Genomic DNA, 20,089 nt, shown 5'->3' with positions numbered 1-20,089 from the left:
CTTATTAATCCTTGCTGTTATGATGTATGATGGCATCTTAAATATGCAGGTTATCATTTCCCTGAAAAATTAATAGAAAGTAAGAATTTTTAAAAGAAGAAAAATAATGTCATAGTTGCGTCAATAGCATTAATAATCGAGTGTGTTTCTTTTAATCCTTTTATATGATTCTCACTCAGGTTTAGTGCCAGGGTAATGAACTGGAAAGGAAGCAGCCTAAATGTTGACCTTCTTAAGATTTTACCCTTCTCATTGCCAGATTTGCTTTGCTGTTGTAAGAAGAAGAACTGAAACTGGAGCAGATAAATCCTGGATTCCTGCATCTGGCTCTCCAGCCCTGCAGACAGAGTCCTGGTCCAGAGCTAGAATCTGAGCATTGCTAGGAGTGAGCAACCTCTGCCAGCAATGCTACTAATGTTTCCTTTGTTAACCACCCTCAGATCTCTTCAACAGTCTTACCTTGCACATAGAGCTCAGGGCTCTGGATTGGAAGCCCAGGTCAGAGTCCTAACTTTGGACCAGTCATATTTGGATGTAAATCCCAGTTTTCACTAGCTCTGTGTCTTTAGGCATTTCACAACTCCTTTCTAATTTTCAGGTAACAACAACTTTAGGAAGAGCAATGGGATAATGAATGAGAAAACACGTTGTGTGCTGGAAGGCACTTTCCAACTAGCAAATATGGAATGTCTGTGATATATCAGGCACTGTTAGAGAATTTACATTTTTAATTATATTTAACCCTTATGGTATATTTTTGAGAAACATTTAACTATTCCCACTTAACAGAAGAGAAAATTAACCACAATTGAATCTGTTGAAGATAAAAGTTATAGTTAATGTTTCTCTGTTCCTTTTCTTCTTCTGCCACCACCACTGCTATCACCAAGTATTTGATTTTACTCTTTTTTGCTTACCTTTAGTCTTCCTAATGACCCCAGTAGGAAGCCCGAGAGATAGAAAGGCTCAGCACCACTCCTGACCTGGGCACCAAGGAAGGCGTCCGGCTTAGCCTTGTGTTTCATTCACTTCTGAGCACACCGTGGCTCCTCATTCTGTAGTTTTGCATCTGGCAGTCAGAGACAAATTTCCCCAGTTAATTGAACCACTGCTCACTGATCCCCCAGTGGCTCCTCACTAGTTTCCATGTTAGGATTAGGCTGCTCCAGACCGTTCAGTATTCTATTCAACCACCACTCCCTCCCCTGCAACCTCTAACAATTTCTCTAGACTTCTGGCTTCTCTCTCTCCATCCTGCTTCCTCCCGTGTAGCCCAGTTGGAAATAAATACGATCACCATGAAAATACAAATCATCATAGCACATGGCATGTGCAAAATTTTCTTATGTGGAATCTTTGTTCTTGTGGTTACCTCTATCTTCACTGCACTTAATGCTATTCTTTTTCAGTTGCCTTCTCGACTTATCAAAATCCTCATGTCCATCAAACCCCAGCTAAAAGGCCTCTTACTTGATAAAGCCATTAGACTACTCTGAGTGTTTTCAGGGCTTATTATGTATCTTTCAAGGTCTTTGCATGGTACTTGGTACAAATTTGAAGATTAATAAACATGTATTGAATGAATGAAGCCTTCTTTGATACCTTCAACTATGAGAAATTTTTTCTACTCCTGAATCCTCATTAAAATTTTATCTAGAGCAATTTTTATGGACTTTATGGAAGAATGCTATCAGGGATTTACTTTAAATATTGCCACTGAAAGTATGTGTTCAATATTGTGGGAGTTACACCCTAAAAAGTTTGAAGGAGAGATCAGGATATGAGGCTTCTTATACAGAATATGACACTGCCAGTGTCTTCCAGAGTATGACTCTAAAAATGACAAAATTTCATGTCATCCCTATCATGAAAAGAGGGTTATCATTTTTAATCGTAGGATCACATTTGTTTTATTTTTATAGGCATGGACTCCACATAGGCCATTCTGATGCTCATGACTAATAGTACCTTATAGTTTCTTCTCCTTTATTCAAAAGTTATTGATTGTCACCTTCACTGTATTAGCTTTCCATTTAAATGGAATCTGAGAAACCAAAGCTTTTTCTATAAACTGGATACATTTTTCTTATAAGAAATAGCTTGAGAAAGAGTACATTTTTGTTTATTTGCCCATGGTCCCAATAGTAATGTTTTCATCATTTCCCTGTCAATAGAAGCTTAGGAAAAGCAAATTAGAAGAGTAGCTGAAGTCAGGAATGTTGACAGCAGCAAGAAATGGCAGCCTGATGGTGATGGAAGAGACAGCTGACATAAGAACTAATAAACTTTGCAGTCAAGAATCTTTTAGAGCTTTAGGCAAATAGTCTCACTCCTCATATACAGCAACTGGCTTTCATAAAAGAAGGTGCTAGAACATAGGGAAGTATTATAAGGGTTTTTTTTTTTTTTTTTTTTGTTGAGACAGAGTCTCACTTTGTTGCCCAGGCTAGAGTGAGTGCCGTGGCATCAGCTTAGCTCACAGCAACCTCAGACTCCTCGGCTTAAGCGATCCTACTGCCTCAGCCTCCCGAGTAGCTGGGACTACAGGCATGTGCCACCATGCCCGGCTAATTTTTTCTATATAGATTTTTAGTTGTCCATATAATGTCTTTCTATTTTTAGTAGAGACGGGGTCTCGCTCAGGCTGGTCTCGAACTCCTGACCTTGAGCGATCCACCCGCCTCGGCCTCCCAGAGTGCTAGGATTACAGGCGTGAGCCACCGCGCCCGGCCAGGGTTTAGAGTATTAAGTTGAGTACCTTCCTGGATTTCAGTCCATGTTTTGGTTAAGTAAAAGAGTCAAAGACATAGGAAATAAATGATGAATAATAAATCCCTTCCAGGTTTTAAAATGTGTGAGTTTGTGACTTCGATTAAGTAATAAAAATAGTTAATTTTTAGTATAATCTATTTAAGAAAATAAATAAGTTTTAGAATGACTTCCATCCTAATAATCCACTCATACTAGTTCTGTGAAAAAAAACATTTTTCTGTGTGTTATTTGAATGAAACCCAAAGGTAGGTAATCCTCTGTTCTGCTGGATCCAATGTGTTGGATTTGTATGGAAGTTGGAGTGTCCTCTAGAGACTACCTAACCCAATGTCTCCACTATTTATAAGAAGGGAAATGGGTGCTTATAATGTTGTGCCTGGGTCTAAGCCACAAAGAAAGAGACTACAAATGCTAGAATTAGACCCAAATGTTATTGACTGCCAGTCCAGAGATCTTACCACAATAACATGTAACATTCTAAAAATGGAATAATATGGCACTCAAATTCATAAACATCCTAACTTGGTCTATGATTTATTCATTCATTCATCTTCATTAAACAAAGATTTATTAAGTGGTTTACCTGTACCTAGTGCTATAAGTGACCATGTTTAATTTAGCATAAGTATTTGCTGCACATACACCCCCCCTCCACACACACACCCCTACATCCCAACATTGAGTCATGAAATCTTAAATTGGACCTTTGGTTTGGAAACTTAGTCTTCTCCTCAGCCATGAACATGACCATGTCTAGGCCAAGCATGTCTAAAGTTTCCCAAGCAGATAAACATCTCATTTAAGGACTTCCGTCCTTGGAGATTTCATGTTTTTTTGGGGGGGTAACCCCTTTTTAAATTATTCACCTTCACTTTCTTTGAATTCTGCTCTTGAATTAACTCCAGGTCTTTTCTTCTTCAGTTTAAGATGATTTTTTTTTTTTTTTTTTTTGCCCTTTAGGAGAAGAAAGACCAAGTCTCAGTGGCCCTCTGAGAATTTCTCATATTCATTGGCTTTTTGTCTAACTAGTAAAATACAAAGTATTCTGGTCTTTCATCACAGATCTTAATTTATGAGGGGTAGAAAAGGACATTAGAAATGATCTAGTTTCAACTACCTGGTTTTACAGATGGACCCCTAGACCCCACAGAGAAGCAGTAAAGGGTTCAAATTACCCAGCAAGTTAGTGGCAGATCCTCTTTTGAACCCAGGCCTCCTAATTCTTGCTGAAGGTTCTTACCATGGCACCACAATGCCCCGGAATTCTCTCTTTATGGACATTGCTGATCAGTTTTATTTTTCACTTCCTCCCTCTCAAGTAATATAACCCATAGAATGTCTTGGTTACCCATGTCAATAAACGGTTAATCTCACTGAGCTGAAGGCCCTGGAAACTTCTGGGAGGGAGCCAGGTGAGCAAAGAGAGCAGATAAAGGCAGCACCTGCCGATGGGTTTGGAACAGCCCGAGGACATGGAGAGAATGTAAACACATTCTGCAAATCTTATTGTCTGACTCTGTGCCAGCGTCTTTTGGGTTCTTGTCATGGAAAATATTTCCTCTGAGGTCATTCAATGAGCAAAGGAGCATTGAATACCCTCCGGGGTGCCAACTCTGTCCCCACTTTTGTCCAGATTAAATAAGCAAGGGACTAACATTTCATGGGCCTAGAAGGCTGGCCTTTCAGCAATATAAGCTTAAGGGAGGAAAAAAGGAGACATTCGGAAAATAGATTGTGTTGTTCCGAACTGCTCACTCCCCTTGCTGCCTGCCTCCTCCCCTGCGGCCTCCCTCTGTTTGCTCACCCATACTTACAAGCACACGCCCTACATTTAGAGCAAGAGTTAATGTCTGTGCTTCCTCATAAATCTCTGTTTGGTGCCTGGAGCTATGTTTTTAATTCTGTGGTGGAGCTTTGAGATTTGAGATGAGTGGAAAGGAGGGGCCCCTGATGAAGGTAATAATGGAAGCTGCCATCTGAGTTCTGGGAAGCCCAGCGTCCTCATTCGGTTCTGTGAGCAGGTCATAGCTGAGAATCTTTGATGGTCAGGAGAGGAGGAGAGTGGGGAGTCAAAGCACAGGAAGCTGGCTATGTTGTCCTATGCAAAAAGATCCCTGGATTCTCTCTGAAGGAAAAAGAATGCATGGAATGAACATATTAAGCCGGACTGGTGACTGGCTAGCATATTTTCTAGTTCAGCTAAAAATGACTTCAAGGAGAGAAGTCCTTCCTGACAGAAATAATTTCTGTTTATTATCAAAGAAAGTTTTCCCTCTTTTCAACTTGGAGCCACTTTTTGTAGTGTTAAACCATGTTTTTTTTTTTTTTTTCATGATTGGGTCCTTTGCCATGAGTATGAGTAGTTTCTTCTGTTTAAACCTCCTCACTTCTTCTCCATGTCTTTACTTTTTTGGTGTAGAAGGTGAAACATCTATTGGTCTGCTGTGATGTTTTAAAGTAGTAATTGGTTAGGTCTTCCACCCTGCCAACAATGGTGCTTGGGTAGAGTTCTGAGTCTGAGTCACTGAGTAGAACATGTAATTAACATGACTAAATGGAGAACTGTGATCTTTGAAAACTCTGGTCCTCAGTTATATAGCTATAAACTAAGAGAAATGGAAACTGACCTCTAAGGGGCCTTCCAGCTCTGATAGTCTAGGATCCTAAAAATCTCTATTAACAATGCTCTTCCTCCACCAAGTCCTTATGAAACCCTTTCCCTACCTCTACCTCCTCCTTCTGGGAGGCTCTGGAATTCACCTGAAGTGAAGAATACGTTGCCCTCCTTGCTTCCACTGCTGTGGAAGTGGAGGCCAGATCCAGCTGATTTCCCTGAGAATAGAAAGTAGGACTAAAATAAGTTGTAATAGGTGATCCTCTAATTCTGTAATAAGGCTTACAGGTTTCCATCTGTACCTTTTTGAGGTCTTGGAGAAAGAAAAAATCAGCCCAGAGATCACTGCATCCTGGACTTCTGGAGTTCAGGGGCTGAGGCTTATGAATTTCTCTGCCCACAGCAATACCCTGCACATAGAATGTGCTAAGTAAATGTTGAAACTGAAGATAGAGAACTTAGGAATGTTTTAAGGAACCACCTCTGAGGTGATTTAAAAGGTTATTGTTAACCCATTAGAAAAGGTGATTAAGGAACTAGGCTTATACAGTCTGAAGAAAAGAGAATTGAAGGGCTGGTTTAAGCTGTCAGAATGTAAGTCTCTCTGATGGATTTAAATTTAAGTGCAGAGGCTGACCACAGGAGAAGTACCCTGGGACTCCAGATCTGGTGGAGGAAGAGGGATCAATAGGAGAAGACAGGTATAAAACATTCCAACACGCCTCTGTGCTAGAGGTTTGCTTCCCTGATTTTGCTTATGTTCAGTGATCATGGAATTGTTTTCAACCCCTTTTTATTATATTGCATTTCATTAGTGGTTCTTGACTTGGTTATCTGATTAAATCTCGGTTCAGATTCTAAACCAAGAATATTCTTTATCTTATTTCCTGTAACTACATCATGTCTTCCAAAGTATCTCAAGAATTACTAAATGGGTTAAATAAAATAAAAAAATATAAAGGCTCTAATAGTACATAGTAGGCATTAAGGTACACAGTAGGCACTCAATATTTGCTGGTTGGATAATGCCTTATAGTATACAAAACATTTCTCATCCATTAATCCTCCTGTTTTTCATGAAGTTGTTGTTACCTAAAGATCAGGAAGGTGGTGTGAAATGCCCAAGACACAGAGCTAGCAAAAGCCATGATTTACACCCAGAGTGTGAATTCAGGAAGAAAGCTGCCAAATCTTTCTTTACTTAATAATTTGGTATTGGTAATCTTTACCTGGGACTGTACCACCACTTGGATTAACCCACCTTAGCCGCTCAGTGACAAAGGTGCAGTCTTCTTACCCAGACAGTGTAACTTCTTTGTAATTTTCCCCTTCACTTCCAGTGCTACCTTATTTTCCTGCAATCCATATTTATATTAGTGAGTATATATGAAAATGCATAATTTGTTTTGAGACAGATTTTCTTTCTGGTGATTAGTTAGAGTCTCTGGGCAGGGTTTTTTTTTTTTTTTTTTTTTTTTCTGCCCATGAACAATGGCAGACTCCTCAGAGCAATGCTTTTAACTTTGTGTCTGTTTGGAAATAAAGCTGTGTTGTGTGATAGCAGGACTTTAACTTTGAATATACTCAGAAGCAGCAGCCTAAAATGGTGAAAAGACTGATGAATGAGGTCTCAGGAGACCAGAATTCCCACAAGCTCATCCTTGTCTTAAAGTGATACTTTGGGAACATTTTGGTACTTTCTGTGTCTCGGTTTTCTTATCTACAGAAAGGAGGCACTAGGCTATAGCTTCTACAAGCCATTCTAGCTCTGACATTCTATAGTTTGTAAATCTTGAACTGCTATTCCATCAGATAATTGCTAATTTGCATTTTCACATGTTTGTAAAATACTGTGGGAGGTCCTAAAATTTCCTAGGGTTGCTAGAACAATACTTGGTGTAACCTTTGCAGCAGAGGATGTATTCTGCTCAGGGGGACTAATTTGATGCCTCTACACTAAAGAATTCTTACCCAGAGGCTTCTTACAGAGGTGTGTGTCTTTGACTAGGTGAGTGGTAGTGGCATGATGACCCTAGCTGCTAATACCATTCACACAGAGTTACTGAGGTCATGGATGTCACAACATGGAGAACAAATGGGGAAGTCATGTTCTAAAGAAAAAATGGGGAAGTCGTATTCTTTCCTAATGTGAGAAAACACATGCAGAAGAGTCAGAAAGAGAAATGATTCAGATTCAGAAAGAAATTCAGAAAGAGAAATGAGTTCTCTTTTGTCACAATGTGTTAAGTGTCAAAACCAAGACTCTAACATAAAACTACATGGGACATCCCCTTCATTGCACTCTTTCCTCCATTCTCTCACTTCACATGATTTTTCTCATGCCCAGCACAAGTTACTCTTTTTTTTTTTTTCTTTTTTTTTTTTTTGAGACAGAGTCTCGCTCTGTTGCCTGGGCTAGAGTGAGTGCCGTGGCGTCAGTCTAGCTCACAGCAACCTCAAACTCCTGGGCTTAAGCGATCCTCCTGCCTCAGCCTCCCGAGTAGCTGGGACTACAGGCATGCGCCACCATGCCCGGCTAATTTTTTGTATATATATATTTTAGTTGTCTATATAATTTCTTTCTATTTTTGGTAGAGACAGGGTCTCGCTCTTGCTCAGGCTGGTACAAGTTACTCTTAAATGAAGTATTTCTGGTTGTAAAGGTATCTACAGTCTCCACAATTGCCCTAATGACATTTGGTAGAAGAGAAGATGATAGACTTTCATAGCACTCTGATACTAAAGGCTTTGTTGGAGGGCCTGAGAAGCTTCACCTTAGTTTTACCTATGGAGAGATGACTTAATTTTAGATTTATCTTCCTAGATTTTACCTCTGAAGCTCAGGAAATGAGGTTGGCGGAACTTATATATTTAGAAGTATACCACATCTTGCTATGCTCAAATTGATCGGTTATTTAGAAATAAGGCCTCTCTTGATTTTCATGATTAAACTTCATTTAGGATTTTCTTAAAGTAGAAGAATATAATGTGTACTTATTAGAGAAGCTATCTTGACAGATTTTCATCCCCTTTGGATAAAAGTAAAATTGCACCCAGCACATAAATTGACATATGAAGCAGTAAATAATTGCATTATGCAAGTTGTTTTAACAGACTCAATCCAGAATGCTCCATTAACCAGCACACATAGAATATTCATTGAGTTTAGGGTTTACTGCCAGGCCAGAGAAAATAAAAGAAGGAAGAAAAGTACAGGGGAGATAATAAATGTCAGTACAGCAGCTGAGAAATGTTGGAAAGGAAACTTCAGAGCTATGCCCAGTATTTCCTTTTCTTCTCTCTTTTTCTTCTGTTTCTTTCTATTCTTTGTCTTCCTTTTTTTTTTTTTTTTTTTCTTTTTTCTTTCTGGGTAAAGGATTAAGTACAGAAAAAGTTGGATTCCAACTTTCAAATATAATCATCAAAAATCTGAGAACTGGCCAGCAACATGTGCCAGGCTCTTTTCTTACTTTGCCTTTGTGAGAAGCAGCTCCGGGATCAGCCAACCAGGGAGGGAGGTGCTATATGCATATGTGTGAAATTGTGTTTATACACATCTCCACATGGATAAACATTCAGAAACCACAATAGCATTCCCAAAGGAATCCTTCTTTAATACAGGAAGTGACAGCTTTGTGAAGGCACCACAATTAAGCTCTGTTTTTTCATTTTAGAAATCCCAGGATTTAATTTCTAGAAGAAATGAGATCTCTGTGATGTTCCATGAGACTGTTTAGAATTACAAGCAACTTAGTTTTAAAGCTTGTTGAATGCAAGGCACCTGAGCTTGGCTTAACCTCCAGGCATCTCTTTGCATTCAGAGATGTCTAAAACCACAAACCATAAATTCTGATGGACACATGCAAAAGAAGAGGCCACAGAAATAAGTTTTGTTATTCAATGTTACCATATCCCCCTGCCATAACTTTTCTCCCTCTACTCCAAAGTTAACTTTCTCTTGCTCTGCACATGGGTTTACCAAATGACCAGGCCTGGGCTATGCCAGATAGTGGCTTCTTCCCGCTGACTGTGGATCAGGACTGTGAACTTAGTGGAAGGGGCAGGCACAGTCTTCCTACAAGCTTTGACATGTTCGTTGCCGCAGTTTCACTGGATGGAATGTGTGCAGAGAATAGACCAGGAGATACAGAAGCTGAGGTCACAGGGCATTTCGAATGGGACCTCATCACTTTGAAAGATCATATTTGGGAAGTCCCATGTCTTTTCTCAGTTGCTTATGTTTATTGCTTTGTGGAAACTGTTGCTGTTGTTATGTCATCTCCTATCTCCTTGAAACTGCCTTCCACCTTGACTGTTGCTGTTCCTGACCCAGCTCTTTGAAACTTCCTCTCTTTCTCTTTTAAGTCTGAACATCGGAACAATGGCATGAGCTCGATATTCATATTTCTAGCTCTTGCCACTGTTCTGAGTACCAGATTTACATTTCTGACTAAACGTTTCCACACAGAATTCTCAACAAGACCTTGAACTCATTATGTTTGTAACCAAATTCATCCTTTTCTTCTCACCTCCTAAATTCCCTTGTACAATTTACCTAGATGGGAGGTAAGCCACTCATTTCCACAGCAATATAAGGGCTGACGGAAGTATTATTACATTCCTTTTTTACCCTTTTCTTTTTGTTTTAATCTAATGGAAAACTCCTTCCTTGTAGGAGACAAGGAGAAGGCCTCAGGATCTACTGGGGGAGTCCAGAGGAGCAGTCCTTGTTGTCCCGCTGGAATCCGTGGTCCACTGAGGTTCCGTATGCTACTTTCACTGAGCACCCTATGAAATACACCAGTGAGAAGTTCCTTGAAATTTGCAAGGTAGGAGGAAGCTTGGGTATTACTCTTAGATTACCTTTGTTGGTGCAGCTATGTGCTTCTAGAACACATACTGTTAAAAAAAAATACAACCTGGGGTTTATATAGACAAAAACTTTAATGGATTTATAGAACTTTTTAAAGTAAATAGTGGAGCTATTGTATATATATAAACATACACCATATTTATTTTTACATATAACATAATGCTTTTTTCTTAATAATTGCATTTATTGGCTATAGGGTACATAAACTTTTCCATATTTAATTAAATTCTAATTATTTTATCCAGGGGAAAAATGTAGAATAGTGCAAAGTATAGTCAGATATGGCTTTGTGGTCATGTTTGATTAAGTTACTTCTCTGTCTGGGCCTTGATAGTCTCACCTCTAAAATGGAGCTAATGAACACTGCTCTTCCTCCCAGCCTCACTGGAACACTGTAAGATTAAACGGGATGACATGTGTATAATTACTCCATAAAGTGTAAAGTAATTAAGAATATTTTTATGTCTTTAAATCTCATCTCCTCAAGCAGATTTTAAACTCATTAGTGGCAAGGACAGTCTTCTGCTATTCCTCATCTGTTCTCTCATCTCCCCCATGTACATTAAGCAGTGCTAGGACATTCTAAGGAATCAGGAAGTGAAACAGTGGGAGCTAAAAATGCTGTGAAAGACCAAACTTCATATTTTTAACAAAACCAAATATATACATAAAAGTGTGTTTATAGGCCTAGAAATTCTTACCTTCTCTGTCCTTTTTATGTCTATCTTTATATTCAGTCATTCATTTCAAAATATTACAACTTTTTATTTACTATAAATTCAAAACTTGGCAATCTGCATCTAAAGTCTTTTTGTGCTTGATGGCATATGTACATTTCTTGCATTATTTTAAACAACTGTTCATGAAAGTGTGTGTGTATATATGTGTGCGTGTGCTTATGTGTATATGTGTAAACAAATAGTTCAAATGAATAGGTCCCCAGGGAATTTAAAAAGGATTTGAGGCAACATATATGTGATTAGAGGTTAGATGGCATCTTTATTCCCCCCTAATATTAATATGCAGGTAAAGTTGGCTTGAAACACATTCTTCTCCCAGAAAAAGTCAATGGTCTTCTCAATATTTATGCAAATGTCCTCAGAAGCTTATGGTATCATGGTTTACCTCTGCCTCCAAGCTATTATTGCCATGAAACTAGTTCAATATACGGATTGTGTTGCTACTCTTTATGTGCTACTCCTATTTCACAATTTCTTAACACAAGTGTCAACATCAGCCCCTGGCCTGACTTTTTACCAACTAAGGCCAACAAAACAAAACAAAATGAGAACCAATAAGAATAACAAAACACTTACACAATTCAATTATGTGAGAGTAGACTCACTAAGGGTTTCAGGGAGATACAGTGGGCGTTGGAATCATGTTCATGCCCCTAGCTTCAAATGCAATATCACGCTTCCCTGTTTATGTAAATTCTTCTTAATAATAATACTCTGACACATTGTTCCATAATCTCTCTTTTCTCTCCCCTGCTTTTGCCCTTCCCCATATTCCTGTTCTTTTTATTATTATTATTCTTGTTAACAATTATTAAAACAAGATTAAAACAAGATGTTTCTTTTTTTATCATCTGTTAATCCAAGTCAAAGAGCTTAATAATGTATTTTCCCAAAGACATTTTCTTACTTTAACCAAAATCTGGTTTTAACCATTGAAGTAATATATATTTTTGAATCAATAGGAATTGTATTTTATAGTAAGTCAAAATAAATACCAACTGCCTTGGTTATTATATCCATCACTGCCTGGACCAAGTCTCCTTTTATTCCTCATACCTGGTGCAATAGATACTTGTTCTCTGAATGTCCTTCACTGGAAGAAGTTCAGGGTGAGGGATTAAAGAACAAGTTCTATGAGCTGCAGAGAAATTCCAGTGTGTCATTCCAATACCCAATAGTGCTTTACCTTATTCTGCTACATGTAAATACAATCCAATAATTTAAAAAGGAAGATGAAAGGTAAAATATCAAAAGGGACATGGAATAATTGTTCTCCAAATACCCATGGATGTAGTTAGTAGACTGGAGCATTAAATTTTGCCCTATTCTCATTGGCAAAGACAAAAGGGAAATTGATGTTCATATAGCTCTTACTGTGTGGAAGTAAGAATAGCAGCTATGAGGCTTGTGCACACACACATGATCACAGTGAATGGTTGGTTAGTTGGTTGGTTGGTTGGTTGATTTTTAGTCAATCAAACTACTTTGTGGTTCTGTTAAGTATATTTCCTTTACGGCCTTTCTTCTTAAATTATTATTCCAAACTCTTTTTCTTCTTTCCTGGTAACAGTCTGGGACTTTCATTTGCCAAGCCATTTCTTATTCAAAGGCTACCCCAAGTCCCAGCTCTCTAGGAAAACAAATGATCTCCATCTGGAATGTGAGATGATGAGAACTTTGATCCAGTTCTTTGAGTCTTAGTTTCTCTTTTGTTGTTGGTTTTTATGTCACAATGTTATTTGTGTTTAGGATATTTTCCAAGGTTGGCTTTGATTAAGACCCAATTATATTATTGTAAAAGAATAAATGAGAAGAAAGATAATTTGGGGGATCTAGAATCCTTTTAATGTGAATATTTTGGCATCACGTAAGATTTTGAAAGGGGGTTATAAACTGGTTTTTCCATCTCTCTTGTGAATGAAATAGGAAAAAGTAGAGGAATAAGGGGGAAATGCACACCTAAATCAAATACCTGAAGCAATTTAATTCAGTTTAACAGACGTACTGTGGCACAGGGGCAGGAATAATGTAGAACTGAGTTACACAGTCAAAATTTTCAAGTTCCTTACAATTTAATGGAATAACTTATTATTTTAAAAATACATTAAAATATTCAAACTTATTCTTAGCCAGAATCTTTTCTTTTAAAGCACCTAGAATCTCTTTATTCAAAAAAAGATTTTCTGACCCTAAAAAAGTGTAGGTATTACGATTGTTGCAAGGATCCAAACAGAAGTGAGACAAGATCCTTGCCCTGTGGAAGGCATTACTTAAAAAAGGAGGCAAATAAAAATGCAAAGATATTTAAGTGAGTACTGATTGACTAAAACTGAAGTTTGGTTGTTTTTTTTTAAAACAGAAGTTTGGATCAAGTGAAAAGGACGTACACGAAGGTATGCAGAGGATACTTAGATAAAGGGTAATTTGGTTTAGTTGGAGTTTAAACTTATATGGTTCCCACTATAATTATAATGTTTCAGACAATTAAGAGCCTAAACTAAGTTAGAAGAAATAGGAAGGGAGAGAAGATGAGATTTTGAGCTATTCACAATATAGAATTAATGGAAGTAGGTAACTGACAGGGTATATAAGGTGACAAGAAGAAGTCAAAGATGACAAGGTTTCTGGCTTGAGTGGATGGTTCCATTAATTTGATTGGGGAAAAGTGGAAGAGTAGTTTAATAGTTTTGGGGATTCAGTTTAGGATGTGTTGAGTCTGAAACATCCATATAATGTGAGGTTGAGTTGGTTGTCAGTCGGTTAGAAATTTAGATCTAAAGCTCATCAGAGAAAGCTGAAGTGGTGATATACATTTCAGATCATATGACATTGGGTCAAAGCTGACATGGGGCTGTTTGGTCAGGAAAGTACCTCAATTATGGGCATAATTGCATTCAAATTTAGATTTGTACTTTCTTTAAGTCTCTTAACATTGATCTACAAAATCACTATCAAATTTATACAATACTATGTCAGAATATATTATTCTTCTTTTTATCTATCTCATTAACTGTACAACACTTCCACATCTGGCCAATATAGCGGTCAAATGACCTCTTCCCAGTCTTATCTCCCACTTCTCCAAGTTTTCCAGTTCGTTCAATTCATACAAATACTTTATGTTATAAAATAATTGTGAAAATAGAAAATAGTAGTTTTTGGCCATTTATTTTAATATTACAGAACATAGAATCTCATATACTATTTATAACTGTATTTTATATTTATTGAGTACAGTTTGAATGATATTTTCATGTAATTCAACTAACACAAGCCCTGTAAGGCCAGGTTAGCTATCTGCATTTTAAAAATAAGAACACTTAACTGGAGGGATTATGTGAATTAAGGTCATACAATAACAGTTTTATGCCCACACCCGAACAGTTTGCTAATACTCAGGGAAATGGGGACAAATCCAAAGCAATTGTGTGTGTGTGTGTGTGTGTGTGTGTGAGAGAGGGAGAGAGAAACTGTGTGTGTGTGTGCATTTGTATTAATTGATACGATATGCTACAATACATAATATTATACATTGCTACCTGACTCAATTATTCTCAATTGTTTCATCCACTTTGTATTTGCAACTTGTAACCTTGTCTTTTCTAACCATTGCTTTGCTGGGCTCCTGGAGTATGTGGAGAGTACTGCTGGGAAGAACTGTTCACTGAGCCCAGAACTAATGAATTATAGTGAGTGGATTATACATGCTCTACAACCATATCAAAGTAATCTATAGACCAACCATTTTTACTCTTTTCTGGCATTTTTACCCATCTTTTCAAGGGAATTGTGAAAGTGAACCAATGTTTTAGCAAGGAAATTTAACTTTATATCCTGGGCCTTTTGGTTTCCTTGCACAAACAATTCAGCAAATATTCATTGAGTACCTACCCGGCATTGAATATTACGGGATGAGCAATGTGCTAGTAACGTGGGATACCAAGAAAAATAAAACAGATTTTGCCCTCCTGAAACTATGGTGTAGAGAGAAGAGGCAGAAATGTAATTAACAAATTATAATTTGATGTGTATGATCGTCAACAGAGGGATTCACAAGGGGTTCTAGGAACCCCAAAGAGGAAACAGATAAGACTAAAAGTTAACAGGGGTGATGACATTTGATGTGAAACTCAAGGTATGGGTTATTTAAGCGTCAAAGAAGGTGAGAAAAGACATTTTAAGTAAAGGAAACATGGTTAAAACCTGCAAATTACAAAGGTATATGAAATGTTCCTGGATAAGGACTAACTCAGTTTAGCTAGAGTTTAAAATGTATGTGTGCGTGCGCGCTGATGTTTGTGCTCGGAGAGGAGGGTAGGGGAAATAGCATAGGATGAGGATGGAAATTAGTATGTGTAGAAACCTCTCTTGGAGAAAAAAAAAGACACTTCTGCCTCATCCTTTTATTTCTCTCTATACACTTGAATTTACCCAGTCACGGGGTCTCTATAAAGATAAATCCAGGTAAAATGAGCGAGGATGGTATATACAGCCTGTGGAGCAGTGTGGCTTCCCAAGTGGTTTCGGGTGTCCGGTACTGAATGGGCTTGCTCCTCATGCCAGGATGCTTCCCCTCCTACAGAGGGAGGCTGAAACCTGTAGCCTGAAGGCTTGGAAAACCTGCTCAGCTGAGGAATGTGGGCCTGCAGGCATGAAACCTGGTCTCTTTACCCAGTGTAAACAGGAAGCAAGGGACGGTTGTAATAAGGAAAACTGAGACTCTAGGCCATGAACTACTGGCAGACAGCACCTGAAGCAAACCTGCGGCCCAGGCACCCAGCTGGTAAATAATCGCTCTAAAGTCAAGAAGAATATTCCGCTCCCCCCTTGCCTCCGCGACAGACACAGCTATACTTTATCCTAACCAGCACGCAACCCCTGTGTAACTGGAGTTGTTAAAACCTGACCCTTAGTTTTTGAGACTGGAATAAAAGAGGGAGCCAGAGGTGGGTGTATAAAAGCTTTTAGAGAAAAGTATGTGGCTGGTGGCATTCATATCAGATGACACAGCGTTTCTGTCACACAGATTGAATTCAGGTGTTTGAAATGCTCAAGAGCCAGCTTGGGGCCTTGGCCTTTTGTCTGCCTCTCCTTCAATGCACTGCTTGTCTCTCTGTAAGCTTGCCCCCCTCTTTGAAAGAGCTCCCAGAAATGACTGGAAATGAAGTGCATCTGACTCTAATGAAATGCCAAGTTCATTGAGTATGAAATAGTGTCAAGTTTTTCTTTCCAGCACTTTGATTCCGAGGCCACAGAGGATTCTTGTGAAATGAAGCTTGTGATGAGGACTGAGGAAGCATTCAATAATCTAATTTGACAAACTCTTATTGATCATAGGGGGCATCCTGGTAATCCAGAGGGTGTTGGCAATGGAAATGTTGAGAAGAATTGCGCTTTGGCTTTCAGGAGATCTTGGTTTGATGAGGATGATAATGATGATGAGGACGTCAATGATGATAAAAACAGTTAATATGTATTGATTATTGGCAACAAGCTTCCTTTATGGCCTTTGCAATATGACTCCAAATTCCAGCCTCTTCTCATTCCACTTTTCTAACCCTTCATGCAATATACGAGCACACAGGTGCACCATGTGCGCATATACACACAGAGATTATATATAAACCCTTTATTTTACTTAATCTTTACAACTACTCTTGAAGTTTGATGCTATTAATGTATTTATTTTTATGGAAAAAGGAATTATAAAATTCAGAGAGGTTGGATAGCTTGCACCAAGTCACACAGATAGTGAGTGCCACAGTTGTAACTTACAACCAGATCTGTCTGATCCCTATATTCATGTTATATCATGCTATACTTTTTTTTAGTTCAGTGGTTTTCAAGAGGGGTGATTTTTTTTGCCCCAAGAACATTTGGCAATGTCCCAGTGTCCCAATGAGACATTTTTGGTTGTCACACCTGGGGTGGAAGCCTTACTGGTTTCTGGTGGGTAGATGCTAAGGAAGCTGCTTGAGATCCTAAAATGCAGAAAGCATTTTCCCCACAGCACAGAATTATCTGGCCCAAAATAGTAACAGTCCCAAGGTGGAGACACCTTGAATTTGTTGTGTAGACAGCCGCCCTTGTACTCTACTTCTTAGAAAACTGAATGAAATATTTGAGTGGAAGTATAAGTGAAATGTAATAGAATAAAAGATCAATTTTTACCTCTAGTGTGTGAGAAGGCATTGTGGAAGAGAAAGGATTTGAGCTTGGTTTTGAAAGATGAGTGGGAGAGTAGGCACTATAGATCTTTATGGATTAAATCATAGGTTCCTAGGCAGCTTTAGTCCAGTGATTTTCATTTTTAAAAAAGCCTTTTAAAAATAAAATCATACTTAGAACTCAAATATATAAAACTGATAAAAATAGATCAACTCTGATTGTTGTGATTGAAGGGACCGAAACAGGTTACCTGCTTAGCTTTTGCCTTTTTGTCCACATCCTCTCCCCAAACCCTCAGAAACCTGTTATCCGAACGTTATTCACAACAGCACTTTCTTGCTTTTCAACAGAATCCAGGTTGGGATAATAAAGTATATGTGGTCACCTAACCTATGAAGAAATACAGTGTTCTAAGCAAAATAATTTGAAAATTAATGAGTCCAATATTTTACCTATTCCTTTCATAAATGAAAAACATGAATCCTTCCCTAAATATTAACATTTTAATAATAAATTTCCTAAATAATAGAATCTTGTAATACTGCTCATAACAGCAGTGTTTTATACAAGAGGGGACTTTAGGAGTGAGGTCAGGAGACCTGGGTCCAAGCCCTTGCTCAGCTGTTTACTGGTTATGTGGCACTGGACAAATCTCTAATCCTTACACCCTAAGTTTACCTATTACATCTCCTCTACATTGCCCACAATGCCTAGCATCCTGGCCAACAAGAGTTTTCTGAATTTGCTGATTTTTGTCCCCTGTCACATATCCTATCTTGTTGAGGCTATTAACTTCACTTTGTGAATATCATTTTTGACTGCTGAATCTGATTATTATTATAGACATTTTCACTACAGACATGAACTTTTCATCTGTGTGTTTCTTCCTGCACCCAGCTCACGTGTCCAGTTGCCTATTGAAAATCTGTAAGAGGCTTACTGGTTAGATAACTCAAACAATACATCTAAAATGTAATTTTTCATTCCTGTACCTCACCATTTCCAACCTCTACCTCTCTTAGGGTTTCCCAATTCAGTTACAATGTCACTATCGACCCAGATGCTCAGGCCAAAAATCTGGGTGTCATCTTCTATTCCTCTCTTTTCTTTACCCCTGAATTCAATCATATCAGCTAGTTCTGTGGCTCTGTCCCTCCCCCTCAAATATTCCTAATTTAACCAGTTCTCGTGGTCTCCACTGCCATCTTGGTCCAAGCCACTCTCATCTCTTACCTGGACTACTGAAGTGATTTCCCAAACTCATCTTGCCCTCCTGCTTCCATTCTGCACCCTAGCGGCATCCCACTGTTGACTCCACACAGCAGCCAAGACCATGGAATATTACTCAACTCTAAGAAATAACGATGATATAGAATCTCTTTTGATCTTATGGAGAGAGTTGGAACCCATTCTATTAAATAAAGTATCCCAAGAATGGAAAAATAAGCACCACATGTACTCACCATCAAATTGGTTTCCCTGATCATCACCTAAGTGCACATTTGGGAATAACACCAATTAGGTATCGGACAGAGGTGGGGGGTGGGGGGAAGGGATGGGTGCATACCTACATGATGAGTGCAATGCTCACTGTCTGGGGAATGGACACGCTTGAAGCTCTGACTAGGGGGGATGGGGGGGCATGGGCAATATATATAACCTGAACTTTTGTACCCTCATAATAAGCTGAAATAAAAAAAAAAAACCTCAAAAAAAAAATAAAAATAAAAATTATACAACAATTGAACTTCTTCTTAAACTTACTTCCATCCAAAGTCCTTAATGTGGCCCCAAAGAGTCTTCATGTCCAGTGCCCAAAACTCTTTCTTTTGATCTCTATATTCCAGTTAAATAGTCCTTTTCTGGGTTCCTTGAATAAACTAAACTTATTCCTACATTGCAGCCTTTGCAGGTGCTGTTTTATTTCTGCCTGAAATATTTTCTCCACGTGACTTGCTGTTTTTCATCATTTGGGTCTCAGTTCAAGTTTTGCCTCCTCAGAAAGACTTACCCTGAATACGATATGTGAAGTAACCCTCACATCTATTACTTTTTATGCCTTTACCACATTTTATTTTTCTCCTAGGATTTATCACCATTGAAAATCACATTTATCTGTTTGTTTTTACTTTTTCCTATCACAAGAATGTAAGCTCCAAGAGAGCCGGACTTTTTCCTGTCTATTCCAGCACTTAGTACATGGCCAGAATATGTTGTAGGATGTGCTTCATCAATATTTCATGAATGATTTCTGATATTAACTGGCCTGAGGAAAGTTAGTCTTAATAGAGTTAAACACAGTTATTAACTGTATTAACTTAGTAAAGTTAAATTGAACAATCTATATTTAAGAAGTAAGAGTAACTGCAGCTCCAGCAGAGTGGTCAAACTTTGTGAGGTCCGGCTGGGAAGGGGGGCAGGTGTCTGTGGACCTACTCTGCATTTACTGACTCTGTGTCTTCTTCATTTCTTCCTTAGTTGTCTGCGTTCACATCTAAGCTTGTTCCAGCTATCCAGAATGCTTGCAAGGATTCCACTGGATCTGGAAGAGGAAGGAGACTGATGGTGTTAACTGAACCCATTTTGATTGAGACCTACACTGGGCTGATGTCATTCATTGGAAACCGCAACAAACTTGGCTATTCCCTTGCCCGTGGGAGTATTGGTTTTTGAGACACTTTTTTGGTACCATAAGTATGTCATCCACAAATATGTCATTATTGAAGATTCCATTTCAGCCCACCATATTTTTGGACTGAAACAATTGATTACTTTTAAATAGTACTACATTATTTTGAATATTCAGTGTTTCAGGAAATCTAAAAGCTTGACTGGACTGATAGATCCACACACTTCAGACCTCATATAAGAATGATAAAATTTCCTTAATACTAGAAAATAAATACTGCTAAGCCCATCAAA

General features: G+C 38.4%; 1 protein-coding gene across 1 annotated transcript in view; it reads left to right on the top strand.

Annotated features, from left to right (window-relative positions):
* Positions 1 to 19,840, top strand: part of TPRG1 (tumor protein p63 regulated 1) — a 99,493-nt gene extending 79,653 nt beyond the window's left edge. Inside the window, exons 4-5 of the mRNA XM_069472791.1 lie at positions 10,062 to 10,215; positions 19,646 to 19,840. Of these exons, the coding sequence (XP_069328892.1) occupies positions 10,062 to 10,215; positions 19,646 to 19,840 (349 nt within the window). The remainder of the gene's footprint in view (positions 1 to 10,061; positions 10,216 to 19,645) is intronic.
* Positions 19,841 to 20,089: the final 249 nt, after the last annotated feature.

Source organism: Eulemur rufifrons, chromosome 7 (genome assembly GCF_041146395.1).
Source record: "Eulemur rufifrons isolate Redbay chromosome 7, OSU_ERuf_1, whole genome shotgun sequence".
In the NCBI taxonomy this organism is placed as follows: domain Eukaryota; kingdom Metazoa; phylum Chordata; class Mammalia; order Primates; family Lemuridae; genus Eulemur; species Eulemur rufifrons.
Note: the sequence above shows the minus strand (reverse complement) of the source record. Positions and strands in the feature narration are given on the sequence as shown.